At 40.8% G+C, this 21,404-nt stretch overlaps 1 protein-coding gene across 3 annotated transcripts in view; it reads left to right on the forward strand.

Annotated features, from left to right (window-relative positions):
• Nucleotides 1-5,324: 5,324 nt before the first annotated feature.
• Nucleotides 5,325-21,404, forward strand: part of TFCP2 (transcription factor CP2) — a 122,255-nt gene continuing 106,175 nt past the window's right edge. For 2 of the 3 annotated variants that reach the window (XR_003941588.1, XM_030198285.1), the window contains exon 1: nucleotides 5,325-6,240. Coding sequence is in view for 1 of the 3 variants with exons in the window: in XM_030198285.1 (XP_030054145.1) it covers nucleotides 6,119-6,240 (122 nt within the window). In the remaining 2 variants the exon portion in view is untranslated. The remainder of the gene's footprint in view (nucleotides 6,241-21,404) is intronic. The other variant, XM_030198286.1, reaches the window with a different exon arrangement.

Consider the following 21,404-nt stretch of genomic DNA (forward strand, 5'->3'; position numbering starts at 1 on the left):
AGTCTGTGTCAGTAAAGCAGGCTGTAAAACCAGGTCAGAACACTCCAGCAGTAAGACTTCCTCCACTTCTGTGGCTCCCCAACTCTAATTACACTCTCCACCCACCTCCCAGCAGGAGCTGCCACTGATTGGTCAGTGGCTCCTGCCCAAACACTTAAAAAAAATGCCATCCAATCAGGTTACCTGTGTCCTCTTCCTGCTGGCCTGATGCTGACGTGACCTGCAAAAACACTGCTCCAAATCTTCACAGCCGCATCTGGGGGTGGGGAGGCGCTGAACCTCTCGTTAACGGCAGGCTCCGGATGGAGCCGTTATCCTTATTTACTTATTCAGATTACAGCACCAGCTATTCAGAAAAGTGCTGCTGACTGTGATATTCAGAGGCCCTATAAATGGAACGTATAGAATACTATCACTTAAATGCATAACTGAATTACTTATTAGGCCCTTGATAGGTGTTTAATTGGTGATAATTATCAATAATTGGCTTAGCTAGAACTAATTTGCAGTTATGTGTGTGTGTTTTATGATCCTATTCTATAAAGTGTTCGCTCTCTCTTTCATCTTTTTTTCAGAGTATTCCATTTTCTGACTTGTTGACAATTCTAGGTATCAGTTTGGAGTCTATTTTCTCCTTTACGTCTCAACTCTGTAATTCAATCCCACTTCCTGCTCCTTCAGGATCAGGGCATTTAAACACTATTTACTCACCTCGCTAATCTATACTCTCATATTAGCCCTTGTGATGTCTCGTTTAGACTACTGGCAGTTTGTTGGAAGCTTTGGATGTGTAAGAACGCCTTTTGTTTGTTCTGCTGCTAACTAGAATGCAGTGCTGTTTTGAATGACCCTTTTTGGATTTTATTTGCCCTTGCTGAGAGTATTTATTTCACGCCTGAGGCAGGCGCAGTTTGACCGGAAACATGGCCCATGTTGGGTCTTTTGACCCTATAATCTTAGAACTATGCCCACCAGGATACAAAATTACACACTGGACAAGAAATGAAAAAAGAGGAGGAGGAATAGCCATAATATACAAATCTGAGTTCACCATCACAAACATAGCCGAATCCATACTACCACAACTTGAAATTGCTTCTATAAGAATCAGTCACCCAAAATTGCAGGAATACCTTAATGCAGTTATACTTTACAGACCACCAGGAAACTGGCGAGACTGCCAAACACACTTCATGGACTTTATCTCGAACACCTGTATCTCTTCCTCAAACCTCATCATAATAGGAGACATTAACCTACACCTGGAAGATCTCACCACACCAAGTACCCAAGACTGCAAAGAGTTCCTACATTTATGGGATTTACAGGGACCAAATACTCAACCAACACACAAACACGGACACACACTGGACATCATAACACACAAATTTGACCACGATGCAAACTTTATACTAACGAACACTAAGTGGTCACCTACATTGTGGTCAGACATTACCCTCCAATGGAGAATGAAAAACTCACCTAACAAACAAACACGAAAAACTTATACCACAAGAGAATAGATTCGGTTGAATTCTGGCAACAGATTTACACTGATGAATGGACAATTAAAACAGACACAATCGAATTCCTCTCAATATGGGACAATAGATGTAAATCAATACTAGATACCATCGCCCCGATCCAAACCAGAACCTCGCACAGAAAGAACTCAACACCATGGTTCAACAAAGAACTGAAAAAACTCAAAACACAAGTTAGGAAACTAGAACGTGCATGGAACAAAAATAAAGACGATACCACTCTCAACGCCTGGAAGCAACTTTGAAGGAAATATAAATATATCATAAAACAAACCAAAAAACAATACTACAAAACTGAAATCGGACCAAATTACAAGGACACACACAAACTCTTCCAACTCGTGAATAAACTACTAGACACCACCCCAGTCACCAACAACAGCATAGACACACCAGGAGTCGACGAACTGGCGAAATACTTCAAGGAGAAAATCATACAACTGCGACTCAAAATACCTGTCAGTCCAACCGAATACACTACACTCCTGGAGTGCCTAGACCCGGACCCTGGAGTCTACCCAGCAGACAGGATCTGGACTGAATTCACAATACTACCAGAAGATCTCATCTCACAAACACTTAAAAGATTCACCAAATCTCACTGCAAATTAGATATATGCCCAAACAACCTCATGAAGTCGGCCCCTAAACAATTTATAACAGACCTAACAAACCACGTGAACTTCATGCTACAAAATGGACTCTTCCCAAGGGAAAAGGGTAACATTTTACTCACCCCCATACCTAAGGACGCGAAGAAAAATGCTAATGAACTAACGAATTACAGACCAGTAGCATCCATTCCCTTGATCACCAAAATAACAGAAGGAATGGTGACCAAACAACTCACAGAGTATCTAAACAAATTCTCAATACTACACGATTCCCAATCAGGATTCCGCTCTAATCACAGTACAGAAACCGTACTAGTTACGCTCATGACCAGATTCAAACAACTGATAGCACAAGGCAACAACATACTACTGCTACAATTCGACATGTCAAGCGCATTTGACATGGTTGACCATGGAATCTTACTACATATCCACGAATACTTTGGAATCGGAGGCAATGTTCTTAACAGGTTTAGGGGGTTCCTAACTACACGCTCATATCAAGTGACATCAAATTCGACTACATCAGCTACATGGACACCGGAATGCGGAGTCCCACAGGGATCTCCCCTCTCACCTACCATATTCAACCTAACGATGACACCATTGGCCAAACTATCAAATCGGAATCTAAACCCTTACATATACACTGATGATGTAACGATCTTTATCCCATTCAAACAAGACCTAAGGGAAATCTCTAATGAAATCAACCAAAGCCTACACATCATGAATTCCTGGGCAGATGCATTCCAGCTGAAATTAAATGCAGAAAAAACCCAATGCCTAATACTCACCTCGCAATACAATAAGAATAAATTTACCACCACCATCAACACAGCCAAACTAAGTCTACCAGTTTCCGATACCCTAAAAATTCTTGGTGTTACCATTGACCGACACCTAACACTTGAGAATCATGCGAAAAACATAACTAAAAAGATGTTCCATTCAATGTGGAAACTAAAAAGAGTTAGACCATATTTTCCAAGGAATATATTCCGCAACCTGGTACAATCATTGGTACTCAGCCACTTGGACTACTGTAACTCACTCTACGCCGGCTGTAAAGAGCAAATACTCAAAAAACTCCAGACAGCTCAAAACACGGCAGTCAGACTAATATTCGGCAAACCAAAATACGAAAGTGCAAAACCCCTACGAGAAAAACTACACTGGCTCCCACTCAAAGAACGCATCACGTTTAAACTCTGTACTTTAGTCCATAAAATCATCCATGGTGACGCCCCAGCCTACATGTCAGACCTAGGGGAGCTTCCACCCAGGAACGCAAAAATATCTTCTCGCACTTTCCTCAACCTTCATCCACCAAATTGCAAAGGCCTGAAATACAAATCAATGCACGCATCTATCTTTTCCTACACGAGCACGCAGCTCTGGAACGCGTTGCCACGCAACCTGAGAACTGTCTACGAACTGACAAATTTCCACAAACTATTGAAAACCTATCTCTTCGACAAGATATACAACAAAGATCAACACATGTAACTGTATAATCTTGGACTTTCCAAAAATGTTTCTTACTATCTTTTGCTTTAATACTATCATCTAACCCAAAACTCAGTTAACAATAAATGTATGTTCCCCTCCAATTCCCAGATCCACGATGAATTGTAAGCCACATTGAGCCCGCAAAAAAGTTGTGATAATGTGGGATACAAATGCAACAAATAAATAAATAAATGACTGTTCATTGTTCCACTACTGATGGCTCATTTGTGCTGCTTTTTGCTGCACCTAAATGTTGAGAAGTTGCTGATTTATGCAAGTATTTTATAAAGGTAAATTTTTTTTCCAGTTTATTTATATTTATTGAGTATTAACATAGCATACAAAAATGAGATCAAACACACAGTACAAATACTTCCAACTGCAAATATCAAAACGTTTTGTTTTTTGCTACTCTTTAAACCCTTTGTATGTCCCCCTTCCCACTTCCCCATCCCCCCTAAACAATTGGTATAAAGGTAATTATATGCTTAATTGCTGTTACAGAAGTCAAGCTTACCACACATAATTTAGGTGCTTAACTTTAACAGCCTTTCTATAATTGACCCCTACACAGATAGTGACAAGGCAAAGCCAGGGTGGTCCTCCAACTTATCCAGATAGTGGAAAAATTGGTCTGCTATCCAGTTCGAAGGTTGTCCTGAGTTATCTAGATAAGTTATCTGGATTGTGGCTTGAATATCAGTGACTTTGTTAATCCAGATATTCAGTGCCATCGAGTAAATCATGTTAATATAGAATATTTGTGTTCTTTGGAAACTGGGCAACTGCTCTGCAGTTTGCACATCCAAAATGACAAAAAAACAAAAAAAACGAACACACAAAAAAAAATCTGGTGCGTTTCGTGTAGGGCAACAAGCTAAGATACAGCCCTATCGTTCTCAATGCCATTCTCTAGTAGTCCCAGAAGGTCTGGTTTCCAAGATCATTGCCAACATGTGTATTAGTAATATACAGAAATCTCATGAATGTGTAGTCAATTGAGGACTTATTGAGTAATAGTAACGCTGTAAAAATAAAAGAAAAATCATGCTGCCCCAAAGTTTTCCCGACTTATCCTATTCACGTGCTCTTTGATAAGCACCGCCCTCCTCATACGATTGGACAGCGAGCGAGCGCAGGCGCAGCCACACTACAAAACTATAAACAGGCACAGGCGGCACTGGCAGCACTACAGGCAATTTCTCTGGTGATAGAATATAAAAAAAAGAACATAAAGACAAACAAAGAACAGTAGAGTATGGTATACGGTACCCCGACGAAACCTAATCAAACGTAAAAAAAAAAAAGATGCGCACATTTTCTCTGAATGATAATACTTAAGTTGGGCATATATTACATTACACGCCACGGAAAAGAAATAGCAAGCAATTTCCGTTACGATGGGAGAAGGTGAGAAAGGCCAGCCATGTTCAATTCATTACCGACCGCCTGTATTATTACTGTCGTCTCCTCCCAGCTCCAGGTTGCCCTTATCAAAGATGGCGCCCGCGCGTAAGTCACAGCCCTTCGCTCCCTTTCGGGCGGTGATTGGGCGGATGACGTCATTAGCCCGGGCCCGGCGGCGCGCGTTCACTTCCGCCTCCGGTGTGGCTGTGAGTGGTGGATGGGCCGTGGATGGAGGTGGGGGTGGGCTTGAAGGGTGTCCGGGCTATGTTGCACGAATAAGGGAAAATAATTAAGGACAAGCAAAGTGGTAGCGCGACAGGGCCCGGTAGAAGTTTCTCTCGTGCCCCGGGACATTTACTTGAAGGGGGTTGAGGGGTTTATTCGCTCTCCTCGTGTGCATAATTTTGTGTGTGAGTTTTGCTTTTGTTTTTTTTTTCCTGTTCCCTGCGTGTTATTTTTGTGATTTTATTTAATGTTATTACGATCTGCATTTTTCCTCTTGCTAATTTTTTTAAAATTTCGTTTAGCGTTTGTGTGTGTTTTATTTTTATGTCTGCCTTTTTAGAATTTCTGCTGTTGCAGGAGCTGGGGAGGGAAAGTGCTTTGAAGGGTTCGAGGCTTCCCTACCACTTTCTTGCCTTCCCCCACGCGTTATTTATTACAGATATTAATGTATAACTGTATACATTAATTTTATGCAGCTGAATTCGGCCACTTTTTGCTGCTGGCTTTGTTGAACGGGTGAGAGGGCTCATTTGGGCGCATGTGTGTCTCTATCGCGAAATATTTGGAGGATTGCTTTCTTAGCTTAGGCAACAAGAAAGTGAACTGCTTTGGTTTGATAAAATATTTAGCAACCTCTTTTTTTTATTTTTCTCCAAAGAAGGCATCTATTTTTGTTACGGCAGACAATAATCTGATACTCAGCGTTCCGTTGTGTTGCTGCTTTTCTGCTTCTTTTTCAAGGACGGGTTTGAGGGAAAATATACTGTGGGGGAATTTGTTTCAACTGTGGTGAAAATCCTTTTTGGACATAAGAGAATGGCCTGGGCACTGAAGCTGCCGTTGGCAGATGAAGTTATCGAGTCAGGGTTGGTCCAGGATTTCGATGCCAGCCTCTCAGGGATTGGGCAGGAGCTGGGAGCCGGAGCCTACAGTATGAGGTAAATAAAAATAATACTCACCTTCTGGTGTTCTTGGCACATTTCTCTACAGGTGGGCCTGAAAAATTGATTCTTATTTTTACCATTACAAAATCACAGAAGAATGGTTGAGTTCACATTGCTCAGTCAGCTTTCACACGTGCTACTTTATCAAGCAATCTGTGTACTTTGAAAATTTTAGTCAGCTCTGCTGGGATGCATTTCTCATGTGTGCCCATAATTTAAAACCTTCTGGTGTGTCTGGGCGGAAAATCTTATTTAAATATAGCGTGCACAAGTACAAAATGCATGGTTGCATGTGAGCTTCCCATTCTTCCTAGAATAGTAAGAGTGTATATTCTAAGGACCAGAAGTACTAACCATTTTTCCTTATAGACACAATATGGACAAAACCTTTCAGTCCGTCTGGCTGCAGGTAAGCTCATGTTAAAATCTGTAAAGTGATTCAAGAAAAGTTAATAATGGAAATACCGGTAATCTTGTATGCAAGTGTCCTATGTCTCATTCTTGAATCATGCAGTATTTTCACTTGTGTGCATAAAACTTCCTGGCGTACAGCCATGAGTTGACAGCATTTGACTAGTGATATGCTGTCAAATGGCAAGACTGCCATCTGCATACTAGGTGTGTGTGTTTGTGTATACGGTTCAGAATCCTTAGCTCTGCTCGTTTTAGCTATTCCAAATCCTACATTTTAACCTGAGAGAAATTCTGCTATATGCATTTTGGATGTGTGCAGCATTGGATGTGTGCACATAAGCGGACCATATTGTGGAAGATTTTCTTGCTCAGTGCTTTATTTCCAAGTGTGTTGTGTTTGCTTAGAAGTTCTCTACACTAGTAATAGTTGTATCTTGATGGTGTTGAAGTGCTGATTTTATATCATCTCTGCCTACTTTAGTGTGATCCTTTTTCTTCTTTACTATCAGAGGATAGGGAAGTTTGGAAAGTTCACATGGCACCTTTTTTTTTTTTTTTTAATGATGTCTACTTTATAACCTCTTGGCAACAATTTTCTTTTTTGTGTGTGTTTTTTTTTAAAGTTTATTTTAGAGAACCAAAAAAAATTGTCCGCAAATATTTTGAGACTGACTCTGTAAACTGTCACTGTTCCTCCGGTTAAGTTGTAAGGAAATCTCCAGAGAGCTGGACTGTGGGTATGCATGAGGCTTCCAAGACCTTACGACAGAACACAATTTGCACTTCTCAGGTCTAGTAGCCATACATGTACTCAGGGGATGATTGACCATTCGGGCAACCGGGCAGTGCCCAAGGTCCCAGAGGCTCTGCCCAGTTGCACGCCGCCGCACATTACATCCCCCATGGGGCCCTGGTGGTCTAGTGGCTGCTGCCACTATTCTTGGTAGCACCGCTGTGTTTACAAAATGGCTGCAGAGACACCTGGTAGTCTCGGCAGCCATTTTGTAAACACATCGCCATGCCAGACAAAGTAGAGGCATCGGGTGGGCATGAAAGTGGAGATTTATTTCCTGCCCCCGAAGAAGCCACAGCCACTAGATCACCAGGGCCCTTCAAGGTGTGTGTGTGGGGGGGGGGGATGCACGGGCGGGGGGGGGCACGGAGGCGGCAGCAGCAGCAGCATGGCGGGAGGGGGGGGCAGAGTACTCTCAGTCCACCCCTGCATTTACTAGAGAAACCAAGACTCTCCAAGTTCTGTAATGCAATTCTTGGAGTAATAGAACAGTTTCCATGGGTCCCTTCTCCAAATGTGACAACAAAGAAGTGTATACCCCTTAAAGCTCAGCTTGTAGAAGAGATGGCTGAGAGGAAAATATGATAGAGGTCTATGAAATACTGAGTGGAGTGGAATGGGTAGACATGAATTGCTTGTTTACCCTTTCAAAATATATAAGAACTAGGGAGCATGCAAGGAAGCTACTAAGTAGTACATTTAAAACAAAACGGAAAAATTATTTTTTTCACTTTGTGTAATTAAACTTTGTAATTCGTTGCCACAGAATGTAGTGAAAGCAGTTAACTTGGCAGGGTTTAAAAAAGGTTTGGATAATTTCCTAAAAGAAAAGTTCATAAGCCATTATTAAGATAGACTTGGAAAAATCCACTTCTTATTTCTAGGATAAGCAGCATAAAATCTGATTTACTCTTTTTGGGATCTTGCCAGGTACTTGTGACCTGGATTTGATTGGAGGGGAGACCATGTACCGCCGATATTTAAAAAAGGTTCCAGAGGGGATCTGGGAAATTAGAGACCGGTGAGCTTGACGTTGGTGCTGGGCAAAATGGTAGAGACTATTATAAAGAAGAAAATTACAGAGCATATTCAAAAGCATGGATTAATAAGACAAAGCCAACATGGATTTAGTGAAGGAAAATCTTGCCTCACCAATGTATTACATTTCTTTGAAGGGGTGAACAAACATGGATAAAGGCAAGCTGGTTGCTATTGTGTATGTGGATTTTCAAAAAGCGTTTGACAAAGTACCTCATGAATGACTCCAGAAGAAATTGGAGAGTTATGGGATAGGAGGTAGTGTCCTATTGTGGATTAAAAACTGGTTAAATGATAGAAAACAGAGAATAGGGTTAAATGGTCAATGGAGTGGTAAAAAGTGGCTTTAGCTTGCCCTTATACCAGTCAGTGGAGAAGGGTAGATAGAGGGGTTCCCCAGGGGTCTATGCTGGAACCGCTGCTTTTTAACATATTTATAAATGATCTAGAGATGGGAGTAACTAGTGAGGTAATTAAATTTGTTGACGACACAAAGAGGCATATTTTCAAAGCACTTAGCCTTCTAAAGTTCCATAGAAACCTATGGAACTTTGGAAGGCTAAGTGCTTTGAAAATACGCCTCAAAGTTATTCAAAGTTGTTAAATCGCGAGAGGATTGTGGAAAATTACAAGGTGACCTTACGAGACTGGGATACTGGGCGTCTAAATGGCAGATGACGTTTAATGTGAAGAAGTGCAAAGTGATGCATGTAGGAAAGAGGAATCCGAACTATAGCTACGTCATGCAAGATTCCATGTTATGAGTCACCGATCAAGAAAGGGATCTCGTCGTCGTTGATGGTACGTTGAAACCCTCTGCTCAGTGTGCTGTGGCGGCTAAGAAAGCAAATAGAATGTTAGCTATTATTAGGAAAGGAATTAAAAAGAAAAGTGAGGGCGTTATAATGCCTTTGTATCAGTCCATGGTGCGACCGCACCTTGAATATTATGTTCAATTCTGGTCGCCCCATCTCAAAAAAGATATAGTGGAATTAGAAAAGGTACAGAGAAGGGTGATGAAAATGATAAAGGGGATGGGACGACTTTCCTATGAGGAAAGGCTGAAGCGTCTAGGGCTCTTCAGTTTGGAGAAAAGACAGCTGAGGGCAGATATGATAGAGTCTGTAAAATAATGAGTGGAATGGGTAGATGTGAATCGTTTGTTTACTCTTTCCAAAAATACTAGGACTAGGGGGCATGCAATGAAGCTACAAAGCAGTAAATTTAATACGAATTGGAGAAAATGGTTCTTCACTCAACGTGTAATTAAACTTTGGAATTTGTTGCCAGAGAATGTGCTAAAGGCGGTTAGCTTAGCAGGGTTTAAAAAAGGTCTGGTCGGCTTTCTAAAGGAATAGGCCATAGACCATTATTGAATTGACTTGGGGAAAATCCACTGCAGTTTCTGGGATAAGCAGCATAAAATGTATTGAACTTTTTGGGGATCTTGCCAGATATTTGTGACCTGGATTGGCCACTGTTGGAAACGGGATACTGAGCTTCATGAACCTTTGGTGTGTCCCAGTGTGGCAATATTTATGTACTTATGATGGACCTTTGATCTGTCCCAGTATGGCAGTGTTATGTTCTTGGAGTGGAGTGGAGGATTAGCCTAATGGTTAGTGCAGCAGACTTTGATCTTGGTGAACTGGGTTCGATTCCCACTGCAGCTCCTTGTGACTGTGGGCAAGTCACTTAACCCTCCATTGCCCCAGGTACAAAATAAGTACCTTTATATATGTAAACCGCTTTGAATGTAGTTGCAAAATACCACAGAAAGGCGGTATATCAAGTTCCCTTTCCCTTCCCTTATGTCCGTCTTTGTTCTGCATACGCTTTTCCAGTTAAAGCTGTCACTGCCTTCAGAAGGTCCAGCAGCTAATATTCACTGAAGGCAATAGTTTGTACATTTAGCAACTTATTTTCCTAAGCTATTTTTTCCCATCATGTCAGTGTTTCCCAAACCTGGTCCTGGAGGCACCCCAGCCAATCAGCTTTTTCAGGATACCCACAATGAATATTCATGAGAGAGATTTGCATGCATTGCCTCCACTGCATTCAGATCTATCACAGGAATATTCATTGTGTATATACTGAAAACCTGACTGGCTGGGGTGTCTCCAGGATCCACTGTACCATGTTTTTATTTCAGTATTGAATGTTTATACTTGTTAGGCAAGAGGAGGAGATTGCTGACATGTCCTGTCTCAGATAGTTTTCATCTCCACCACCTCCATTGGCCAAGTGGAGATGCTGCTTGAAAAGTGTACACGAGGTGACTTGAGGTATGATCTGACAGGGCACGATTAATTTTGTCCTCAAGTCAGGAAGAAGAACAGTACTAGGCAGACTTCTACGGTCTGTGCCCCGAGAAAGGCAAGGACAAATCAAAATCAGGTATACATATAAAGTATCACACGTACCATGTAAACTTCTCACTTCATGGATTTGCAGTAGTAGGTTTGCAGGTGACTCAAAAAAAGATGATGAGACTTTAAGGGAAAATAAGCATTAAATAAAAATAGGATAGTTCGCGATCCGTTGCTCTTTTGGAATTATGTAAATTATTCCAAGCTGTTCAAACCTGCCCTGGTGATTGGACAGCGTTTGTCTTCCATGATACAGCCATTTTTTAACATACATTTGTTGTAGATAAGTGGATATCCTGTGTGTTTCTCGTGGATATCATAAAACCCTGACTAGCTGTTGGATCACTACAACAGATTTGGGAAGGTTTGACTTAGTTGCAGTATTAAGTCTGCTAAATACCTAGAAATAAAGGTCAACTTCTAACCTGCAGGTGAAATTAACATAACCATTCTTGTGATTAGTTCTTGAAAGTCATACTTGCTTCAGCGTTGCATTGAAATGAGGCAGGTGGATATGCTCGATTACCCTCCCAGCCATTAAACTCATAAGGTTTTGGTTCATTTACAGGAAGTTTTCAAACTGCATGTGTGGTTTCAGCATCCACAGTTACTTTTTATTCATGCTCTTTACACCAGTTTTTAAATTGAAAGTGTGCTTATACGGTTTTTTGTTTTTGATTGTCTAAGGAAAAAGAATATCCACTGACATTGGGATCAACTTTTTCTGCCTAAAACATATACGTTGTAGTACTCCTGCCCTATCCACAGCAACATTTCCACTGGGCATGGGTGAAAGTACATGTGTTGTGGAATAGTACGTATTGCTGACCATAGGATGGACAGTTTTCAAATTGTCTTTTAATCTTTGTAAATACACATTTGAGCATTTCCCTACCCATGAACGTTTTAGGCATACTTTGGGGCAGATCCCCACCAGTGTTGCCGGGTCCTCTACTGCTAAGTCAACGTGATAGGGGTACTCAAACCTGTCCTGGGGGTCCACAGGCTGGTTGGGCTTTCCAGATATCCCTAATAAATATGCATGTGAGATTTGCATGTAAGAGGTGACAGGCATGTAAATCTCTCATGCACATTCATTAGTAATATCCTGAAACCTTGATTGGCCTATGGATCCCTGGGATGGGTTTGAGTACCCCTGCAATATGGCATTCTTACCCTTTGTCCTTCCAAAACAGGGGTTCTCAACCCAGTCCTCGGGACATACCTTGCCAATCAGGTTTTCAGGATACCCACAATGGATATGCATGAAATAAAATTGCATGTACTACCTCCATTTTATACAAATCTTTCTCATGCATATCCAAAGGTAGTGCATACAGATTTATTTCATTGTGGGTATCCTGAAAACCTGGCTGGCTAGGTATGTCCCGAGGTTGAGAACCCTGGCTCCATAATCAGGCTAAGTACACCTGTGAACTGAAGCTTTGTTTCCTGACAATTCTTACTTGTTCAGTATCTGAGGAAATATCATTTTAAAACTGGAAGATAGATGCTATGAGTTTTGTGCTGGTGTATAAACAGAAGTTGTATTGGAATGCAGCAACATGTGTGAGATTTTTTCCTGGCCAACATTTTGTGGTATTTACTTGTTCTTGCTTCTTTTCTCTTGGTAATATCATTATGTAATTTCAACTGTCCCCTATCCCTGATTTGTCCTGTCTGTCTGTCATAATTAGAATGTAAGCTCTATCGAGCAGGGACTGTCCATGTTCAAGTGTGAAGCGCTGCGTATGTCCAGTTGCGCTATACAAATGATAAGTAGTAGTAGTAGTTATTTAAATTTGAAACAAAACATTGAGAGACTCTGCAGAGTTAAAAATTGAAAATGTATTTCTATACATTAATTTTTACTTAATCTTATCTATTATGTTCACAGCTGTGATACTGACATATTGATTAGTCATCAATTTTGTTTCAAATTCATCTCATAATAAGGTCATCTTTATTACTCTAGGTGTACATTTTTTACACACTGTTCCCCCGTTTACCAAGCCATGTGGCAATGCCGACACAGCCCATTCACAGCCCCTATTCCCTACCCACCCCCCACTAACATAGAAATTAATCATGCATAGCTTGAAGAGAAGATCTGTTTAACAGTTGAGAAAAATACTCATGATTCCTAAAGGCCATGTAAAACTAAGAGCCTATTGAACTTTTCAGGGTTCAGCTATATTTTTTGGTCAGTTCCAATGTGTGCTTATTAGATGTTTCATTAGTATTATTCTGACGTCCTATTATATCTCTGTTATTTGAAATTCAGTGCTGCTAAATGGGTATATTTCTAATACTGTTTCATGTTAGTCCTATTAGGCCTCAATTTGATGTTTTCAAGTTTACCTTATTTATTGTATTTATATTTGGTCATAAGTTTTTTGTTAAACTGTACCTGGTGTACACTGCTTTGGGTGAATTTATTTATAAAGGCTGTTGATAAATCTCAATAAATAAATCTATACTAAGTCCAACAAGTGAAAATTTTCTTACAGATAAGGTACTCATTGCTGGAACAGCTAAGAGATACTTTGCAAGCTGACTTAGTTTTGCTCTGCCAAAATGAGAAAACATTCTCACAAAGAGACGGCTGAGGGGGAGATATGATTGAGGTCTACAAAATCCTGAGTAGTGTAGAACGAGTAGAAGTAAATCGATTTTTACTCGTTCCAAAAGTACAATGACTAGGTGACACTCGAGGAAGATGGAAATACTTTTAAAACAAATAGGAGGAAATATTTTTTTCACACAACGAATAGTTAAGCTCTGGAACTCTTTGCCGGAGGAGGTGGTAACAGCGGTTAGCATATCTGGGTTTTAAAAAGGTTTGGACATATTCCTGGAAGAAAAGTCCATAGTCTGCTATTCAGACAGACATGGGAAGCAACTGCTTGCCCTGGGATTTGTATGGAGTGTTGCCACCATTTGCATTTCTGTCAGGTACTCATGACCTGGCTTGGCCACTGTTTGGAAAACAGAATACTGGGCTAGATGAACCTGTTTGTTCCATTTGAAATCAGAGATGTGCATAAGGTATCTTGTTAGTTTTCATTTGTTTTTTAATACATTTTTAGGTGTTTCTTTGGTTACGTTCAAACACTTGTTGGAATAGGGAATTTTTAGTGTGTGCTAAATTGTAAAATGGGTCTCTGAATCATAGAACAAAGACATGATAATTGAGATGTTCAGGTTGGGATATGCTTAATTGTGGTATTCTAGAAAAGGATCTGCAGGCAAAGAGACTATTTCTAAAATACCTGAAGGAGTGCATGCAGCAGAAGTATCCACTTTACAAATACAGACATGGGAAAAAAATCAACATAGGAAATATGCAACTTAGGTGCATATGTGCCATCACTTACACATGAGTGTCGGCATTTAGATGCATATGTCAGCCATTTTTGTAACCCCTGTACATCTAATCACTGCTGGTTAACTTCAGGCGCAGCAGTCTTTAATTCGTTTCAGTTTTGAGAAGGAAATGGACAACAAGGGATTAAAGAGGATACCTCCCTTAATCTCTCCTGTAAAAGGCTGGCCAAAAAAAGCACTTTTAAAAACCTCTATGTGCCAGGGAGTAGCTGTAAATCCCGATGCTGGAATATTTGGTCAATACAGATCAATACAAATGCTTATATTCCACCTCAAACCAAGAAACAGCTCAACAGGGATTACAATTAAGAGGACTTGCTGTATGTAGCAAAATTATGTACACAGAAAAAAGAAATATTAGCAACAACAATTACTCAAAACATTTCTTAAACAAGTAAGCTTTAAGTAATTTTCTAAGCGGCCCTTTTACCAAACAGTGGTAAAAAGTGGCTTTAGCTTGCCTTACGCCAGTCATTCCCGCACTCTTAAGATCTTTTTTACCACTGGGGTAAAGTGGCTGATTCTTCTATTTTCCTTCTTAATGGCCATGTGCTAATTGCCACCCACTATATAGTCGGTAAGGGTTCACGCTCTAAACTTGTGCTAATCAGCGTGTGGTAATGCCCATGCGCTAACCAATTAGTACAGAACACACCTACTCTCCGTCCCCAGACCTGTCCCCAGCACTAAAAAATAAATTTTATTTTTTAGCGCAAGAATAGTGTGCGCCCATCCCCAAATTACCATGGGACGCCTCAGCACACCCTGTGGTAATCCATTTTTTTGCTTTAGTAAGCATGCATTAGTGCTCACTGCAGTTTTGTAAAAGGGCCCCTAAATCTCTAACAAACCTCAGCCCAAGCCCTAAGAGGAAGGGCATTCCAACAGTTTGTGGCTTGATAAGGAAAGATGTTACATAAACTTTTGTAGTTTTTTTTTTTTAAGTTTTGTTGGTGAGTAGTGGAGATTCAAAAAGTCCTTCAAGTTTAATTTAAGTGAAGGTAATTCTACAAATGAAGTTAAATATTCCTGTACCTGACCCCATGAAAAAGTCTTTTTAAAATAACATCGTGCCTGAATAGGAAGCCCATGCAGAAGAGTCAAAACATAGAAAAATATAGGAAGATAAAGACCACATGGCCTATTCAGTCTGCCCATATATGCCATCTACTCTCTCTATCACTCTCTTACAGATCCTATGTACTTGTCCCAAGCTCTCTTGAATTCAGATACTGTTTTCATTTCACCACTTCCAACAGGAGGCCATTCCACAAATTCACCACCCTTGCCATGAAAGTCTATCCCATTTCACCTTCATCCCATGCACTCTCGTTTCAGAGTTTCCTTTCTATTGAAAGAGACTCATTTCCTTTGCATTTATGCCATTTAGCTATTTAAATGTCTCTATCGTATCTCCCGCTATTTCTTCCAAAGTATACATATTGAAATCTTAAGTCTGTCCCCATATGCTTTATGATGAAGACCAGTGACCATTTTAGTAACTGCCCTCTGGACCAACCCATCCTGTTTATATCTTTTTGAAGGTGCAGTCTCCAGAATTCTAAATGAGGTCTCACCAGAGTCTTATACATGGGCGTCATCACCTCCTTTTTCCTACTGGCCATTCCTCTTCGTGTACCCAAGCATCCTTCTAGCTGTTGCTGTCATGTTTTCTACCTGTTTGGCCACCTTAAGGTCATCATGTATGATCACACCCAAGTCCCACTCCTCTTTCATACACAAAAGTTCTTCAGAGCGGCTGAAATGCGGGGAACCTGGGGAAAGGAAGAAGCTTTATGGATCGTCCTGGAAAGAGAAGATGGAACCTGTATCCACACGGGGGTTATCTATAGACCTCCTGCACAAACTGAGACGTTAGACAAGGAGATATTCAATAGATTGGTATGAAAGGGGAGGTTTGTCTTATGTGGATTGGAAGATCCCATCTGCGGCCAGAAGGATGCTAGGCTGCATAGAGAGGGGTATAACCTACTAAAGAAAGGAGGTGTTGGGTGCCCCTCTACAAGTCGTTGGTGAGGCCCCACTTGGAGTATTGTGTTCAGTTTTAGAGGCCATATCTTGCTAAAGATGTAAAAAGACTGGAAGCGGTGCAAAGAAAAGCTACAAAAATGATATGAGGAGAGACTTGCCGCCCTGAACATGTATACCTTGGAGGAAATGAGAAATAGGGGTGACATGATACAGACATTTAGATATTTGAAAGGTGTTAATCCGCAAACAAACCTTTTTCGGAGACAGGAAGGCGGTAGAATTAGAAGACATGAATTGAGGGTGAAGGGGGGCAGACTTAGGATTAATGTCAACCTTGCTTGGTATGCAAAAAAGTTTGAACAAACATTCTTTTTCATATCTTAATTTTTTTTTTTTTTTTTGCATCGGGGAAAATGTAATTTTCCCCTGTAGTAACTGCCTAGAGCAGTATGAAAAAGATATTAAGTAGATGGAAGAGGGCCCCTTTTACAAAGCGGTGGTACCCATACCACTGCTTTGCCGCACACCAATCTAGCACTACCACAGGAGCCTGGTGTTAGTGCTTGACCCCTACGTTCGTTGCTTCCAGTGCAGAAAAAATACTTTTATTTTTCAGGAGCTTACCTGGCAGTAATTGGGCAGCCTGCACACTGCCCAGTTACCACAGGAGCCCTTACTGCCTCCTGAATAGGTGATGGTAAGGGCTTCCTGGGAAATGGCCACATGGCCATTGGTTCACTTCCCGTACAGCCATTTCCTTATCAAAAGGAAAAAAACTTTTATCCACTGCAGTAAAAGAGGGCCTTGGCGCGGTACAAGGCAAATCTATATGTTGATGCTACTGTAGGGCCCCTTTTTACTGCAGCTTTGTAAAAAGGGGGCAATAAAGAGGGGGGGCTTGACCTTGAAGTACATTAAAGCTCAAGAAACTTAATTAAACGTACTGTGACATTCTACAGGCAACCAGTGTAATTTCAATAAAAGCGGAGTAATCTCAAATTTTACTAGCATGGTATACTAATCTAGCTGAAGTATTTAGGCCCTGGGCCAATTTGAGGTGAAAATAGCATTGTAGCTCTGGAGGGACTTGGGAACTTTATTTTTCTGTAGTTTCAGCCTGCACCTGTCTTAAGGCGTTTGGCTGTGACCACGGTTGCCTTGGACCTACTGCATTGTTTGAAGTATACTGTTATGTTTGCAGATGTTTTGTTAGGCTTCAAATGTTGTAGTTTCCTTTATAGTTTGTGTGCTTCTGTTGATGTGTGTGGTATTGTATGAATGGAGGGGGGGATTAATTTGGGATGGGGTGAATGGCATTGATGGATAAATGTTTTACTAGAATGGGTGGGGATGACTTGAAGCTTATGTCATACAGTGTAAAAGGATATGTAGGATCTTAAGAAATGGAGAAAATTCCGTGTAAGTTAGGTCAGATAGCATGGCTTAAACTGAGGGCTGTTTGGCTGGCAGAAATCTCTTTTCCTCTGGGAAATCCTATAACGCTGGGTGACTTACATTTATGAGTAAGATTTTTTTGTAGTTGGAAGGATAGTGAGCTCAGAGCGTTTGGCTCTTATAATTCAGACTAAGTCTCAAAAATGTTGCTTAGTTATCTTTATATGCCCCTAACAAGGGCCAGGTTCATTTTCTGGAGACCACCCTCCAAAAACTCTTTGGTTGGACCTCCTTACTAGTGGACTGATCCAGGGGCCCAGGGATGGATGAGAAGAGGGAGAATAATAGGCTTGCCCAAATACTGGACCTACATTTTCTGCTAATTACATGGAGGCTGAAGCGCCCATCTGAGAAAAGTTAAGCACATTACTCTGCAAGTTATATTTCCATATTGACTATTTAACTGCCTTTGAGCTGTAAAATCTGAGATTGCTTGATACAACCCATAACCTCTGATCATGCCCTCCCCTCTCCCTAACCGTGAGCATTAGTGACAGGAGTAGGGAAGATCACAGGGTGTGTCGAATGAATAACACAGCCTTGAAGGATGCTTACTTTTAACAATCGGTTGAAAAGCTCTGTTGAGAAATATTTTAAAAATGAATGGTAACTGAGCAAATTGGGGCCAACATGGGGAAGAGTTTTTGTATTTCTTCTGCTGCAAGAAAGACAGAAAGTAACCACCATCCTCCCCCATTGATTGCTATCCTTGGGTCCGATGCAGAAAGACGCGCATTAGAGCCGTGGACATGTGTGATGGTAATATGCCATATATCATTTTATGGAGAAAACAGAGAAATTTAAATATAATTCTCCCTTCCATTGGAAGCCAGTGCAGTTTTTGATATGATGTAATTTTAGCAGTTTTATTCAAAGAAAAAACTATCCTAATAGTAATATTTTGTATAACTTGCAACTTTGTTAGCACATTTTTAGAGCAAGCTAAATAAATTAGATTTCAATAATCCACCTGAGACAATAAGAGAGTCTGCACTAATAGTCTAAATTGATCAATGTCAAAGTACTTATGAATGGCGATGTAACTTACGCATTAGTTAAAAAAAAAATTCTTGTTCAGATTTATTTGAGGTTCTAAAGATAGTCTTATCAAAAAAGATTCCCAAAATCCTAATTGTTGAGAATTAATTACTCTCTGTTTAAAACAAATTTGGGATAAGTGGATACTGCATAAGTAGCTTTCTGTATTAGCCCCCTTGTAATATAACTGATCCTTTCATATTTTCAACCTCCACCTTAGTGTTCAGAAGGAAGCCCTGACCCTGGCCAATGTTTAACTGGTGGCCCATGGAGGAGGCTAAGGGCTTTAACAACTCTGGCAACATCTCTCCCTCCTTCCCTTTTTCACTTCAAAGAAAGTTGTTAATAATGGCAGAGACAAGGACAGCCTGTTCTTAGCTGGTCATTTGTCACTCACTTTGAGGGGGATAGTGAGCAAAGTTGTTGTTGTTTTTTTTTTTTTTTTTTAAACAAGAACTGATCTGGACAGTACCAAGGTCTTTACTGCCCCTTTCTTCTGGAAACACAAATGTATGTGCACAGTTTCCGCCAAGTCCTTCTTTCGCTTTTTGTTTTGTGCACTTTGCTCCTTGCTCGGGAAACAAAAACAGAACTCTTTAAGAGATTTTGACTTTGAATATTTTCTCTCGCCTGCCTTGGGAGTTGAGTGAAGTAGGCACCTGAAGTTTTGCATCTTTCTGAAACCAAATTTGTTAACTGTTCTTTTAGTTTTTGGTCAGTTTTTGCTTGGAAGAAAAGTCATAGTTTTAAAAGTGTTTTACTTTTATTGTGTATTTAGTGTATTTTTTAATTTTTAGTTCTGTTAAAATGGTGCGCACAGTGTAGAGAGGATTCAGAAGTTATTTCTTTATTGGAGAGAATATGGAAATTTTCAGACTGACCTCTTTAAGGCTCTCTATGATTCAGGTTTCAGAATCAAAAGGGTGAATGTTTACTTTTGAAACATTGGACCCCTAAACTATGGCATTGGGTAAATTTCATGTGGAAAGCCTTGTACCTTTTGTATGTTGTTTTTCATCATCCCTCCCACAATATGACACTAAGAATGCCATCCCTTCAGCTGTGCATGTACTTCTGGCCATATAGAGGGAAGCCTGCCAGTTTATCACATAAATTCTGGTAAAAATGTGTTCCTAGTGGTTAGGGTGGTGGACTTTGGTCCTGGGGAACTGAGGAACTGAGTTCGATTCCCAGCATAGGCAGCTCCTTGTGACTCTGGGCAAGTCACTTAACCCTCCATTGCCTGCCGCATTGAGCCTGCCATGAGTGGGAAAGCGCGGGGTACAAATGTAACAAAAATAAATAATATTTCACTCTGTGTGAAAATTTTGTAAAAATGATATGGAGAACTTAAGCTGACTTTTCTTCTCTAGCTAATGTACTGCTTCCCAGGCATAGCACTGTAAATCATTTGTTTATAGTAACTTTTAACCAGCCACACGTGAACAGGTATAGAGGTCAGGTGCCCTCGGGGGAATACCTTTGTGGGTGAGAGACCCATGTGCACAGTATGTTCCAAACTTCAACATAAAACCTGGAATGACTTAAGCTGCTATGGATTGGAAGTCTCGGTATTTACCCAGATTGGGCATAGCAGGAGTTTTCTTACAAAATGCTTTAAACCTCTGTTCACGTAATGAATTAATTTTGAAATAGGGCAGAGGTTCTCAATCCAGTGCTCAGGGCACACCCAACCAGTCAGGTTTTCAGGATACCCACAACAAATATAATATACATGAGATAAATGTGCATGTGCTACCTCCTGCTGTATGTAAATTTTAATTCATGTATATTCATTGTGAGTATCCGGAAAACCTGACTGGCCAGGTATGTCTTGAGGATTGGGTCGAGAACGCCTAGTCTAAGGCCAAAACAAGTGGAGAAATCCATGTGAAGCTTGGCTTACGGAATTATTTCCTACTCTGTTGTGTTGGTATCTGTGACAGAGAGAGGACAGGGAAGGGTAGCTTAGTGGTTAGAGAAGTAGGTTGACACTCAGGAAGCCAGGGATTAATCCTGCTCCTCACTGAGACTCTTTGTTAACTTGGGCAGATCACTTCTCCATCCTTTGCCTCAAGTACAACTACATAAGTAATGCCACACTGGGAAAAGACCAAGGGTCCATCGAGCCCAGCATCCTATCCACGACAGCGGCCAATCCAGGCCAAGGGCACCTGGCAAGCTTCCCAAACATACAAACATTCTATATATGTTATTCCTGGAATTGTGGATTTTTCCCAAGTCCATTTAGTAGCGGTTTATGGACTTGTCCTTTAGGAAACCGTCTAACCCCTTTTTAAACTCTGCCAAGCTAACCGCCTTCAACACGTTCTCCGGCAACGAATTCTAGAGTTTAATTACACGTTGGGTGAAAGATTTTCTCGGATTTGTTTTAAATTTACTACACTGTAGTTTTATCGCATGCCCCCTAGTCCTAGTATTTTTGGAAAGCGTGAACAGACGCTTCACATCCACCTGTTCCTTGTCATCAAGCAGATGAATCCATTACGAGTGGGTTGTGTCCATCAACCAGCAGGGGGAGATAGAGAGCACTGAAAAACCATAGTACCTCATAGCCAGCTAGCTCCATCTGCCTCTTCAGTATTCTCTATCTCCCCAGCAGGGTGGTTGCAGCTTGTTCAAGCTCCTTCAGAAAATCTGCCTGGGGTGGC

Source organism: Microcaecilia unicolor, chromosome 3, assembly GCF_901765095.1.
Source record: "Microcaecilia unicolor chromosome 3, aMicUni1.1, whole genome shotgun sequence".
NCBI classification, from domain to species: Eukaryota; Metazoa; Chordata; class Amphibia; order Gymnophiona; family Siphonopidae; genus Microcaecilia; species Microcaecilia unicolor.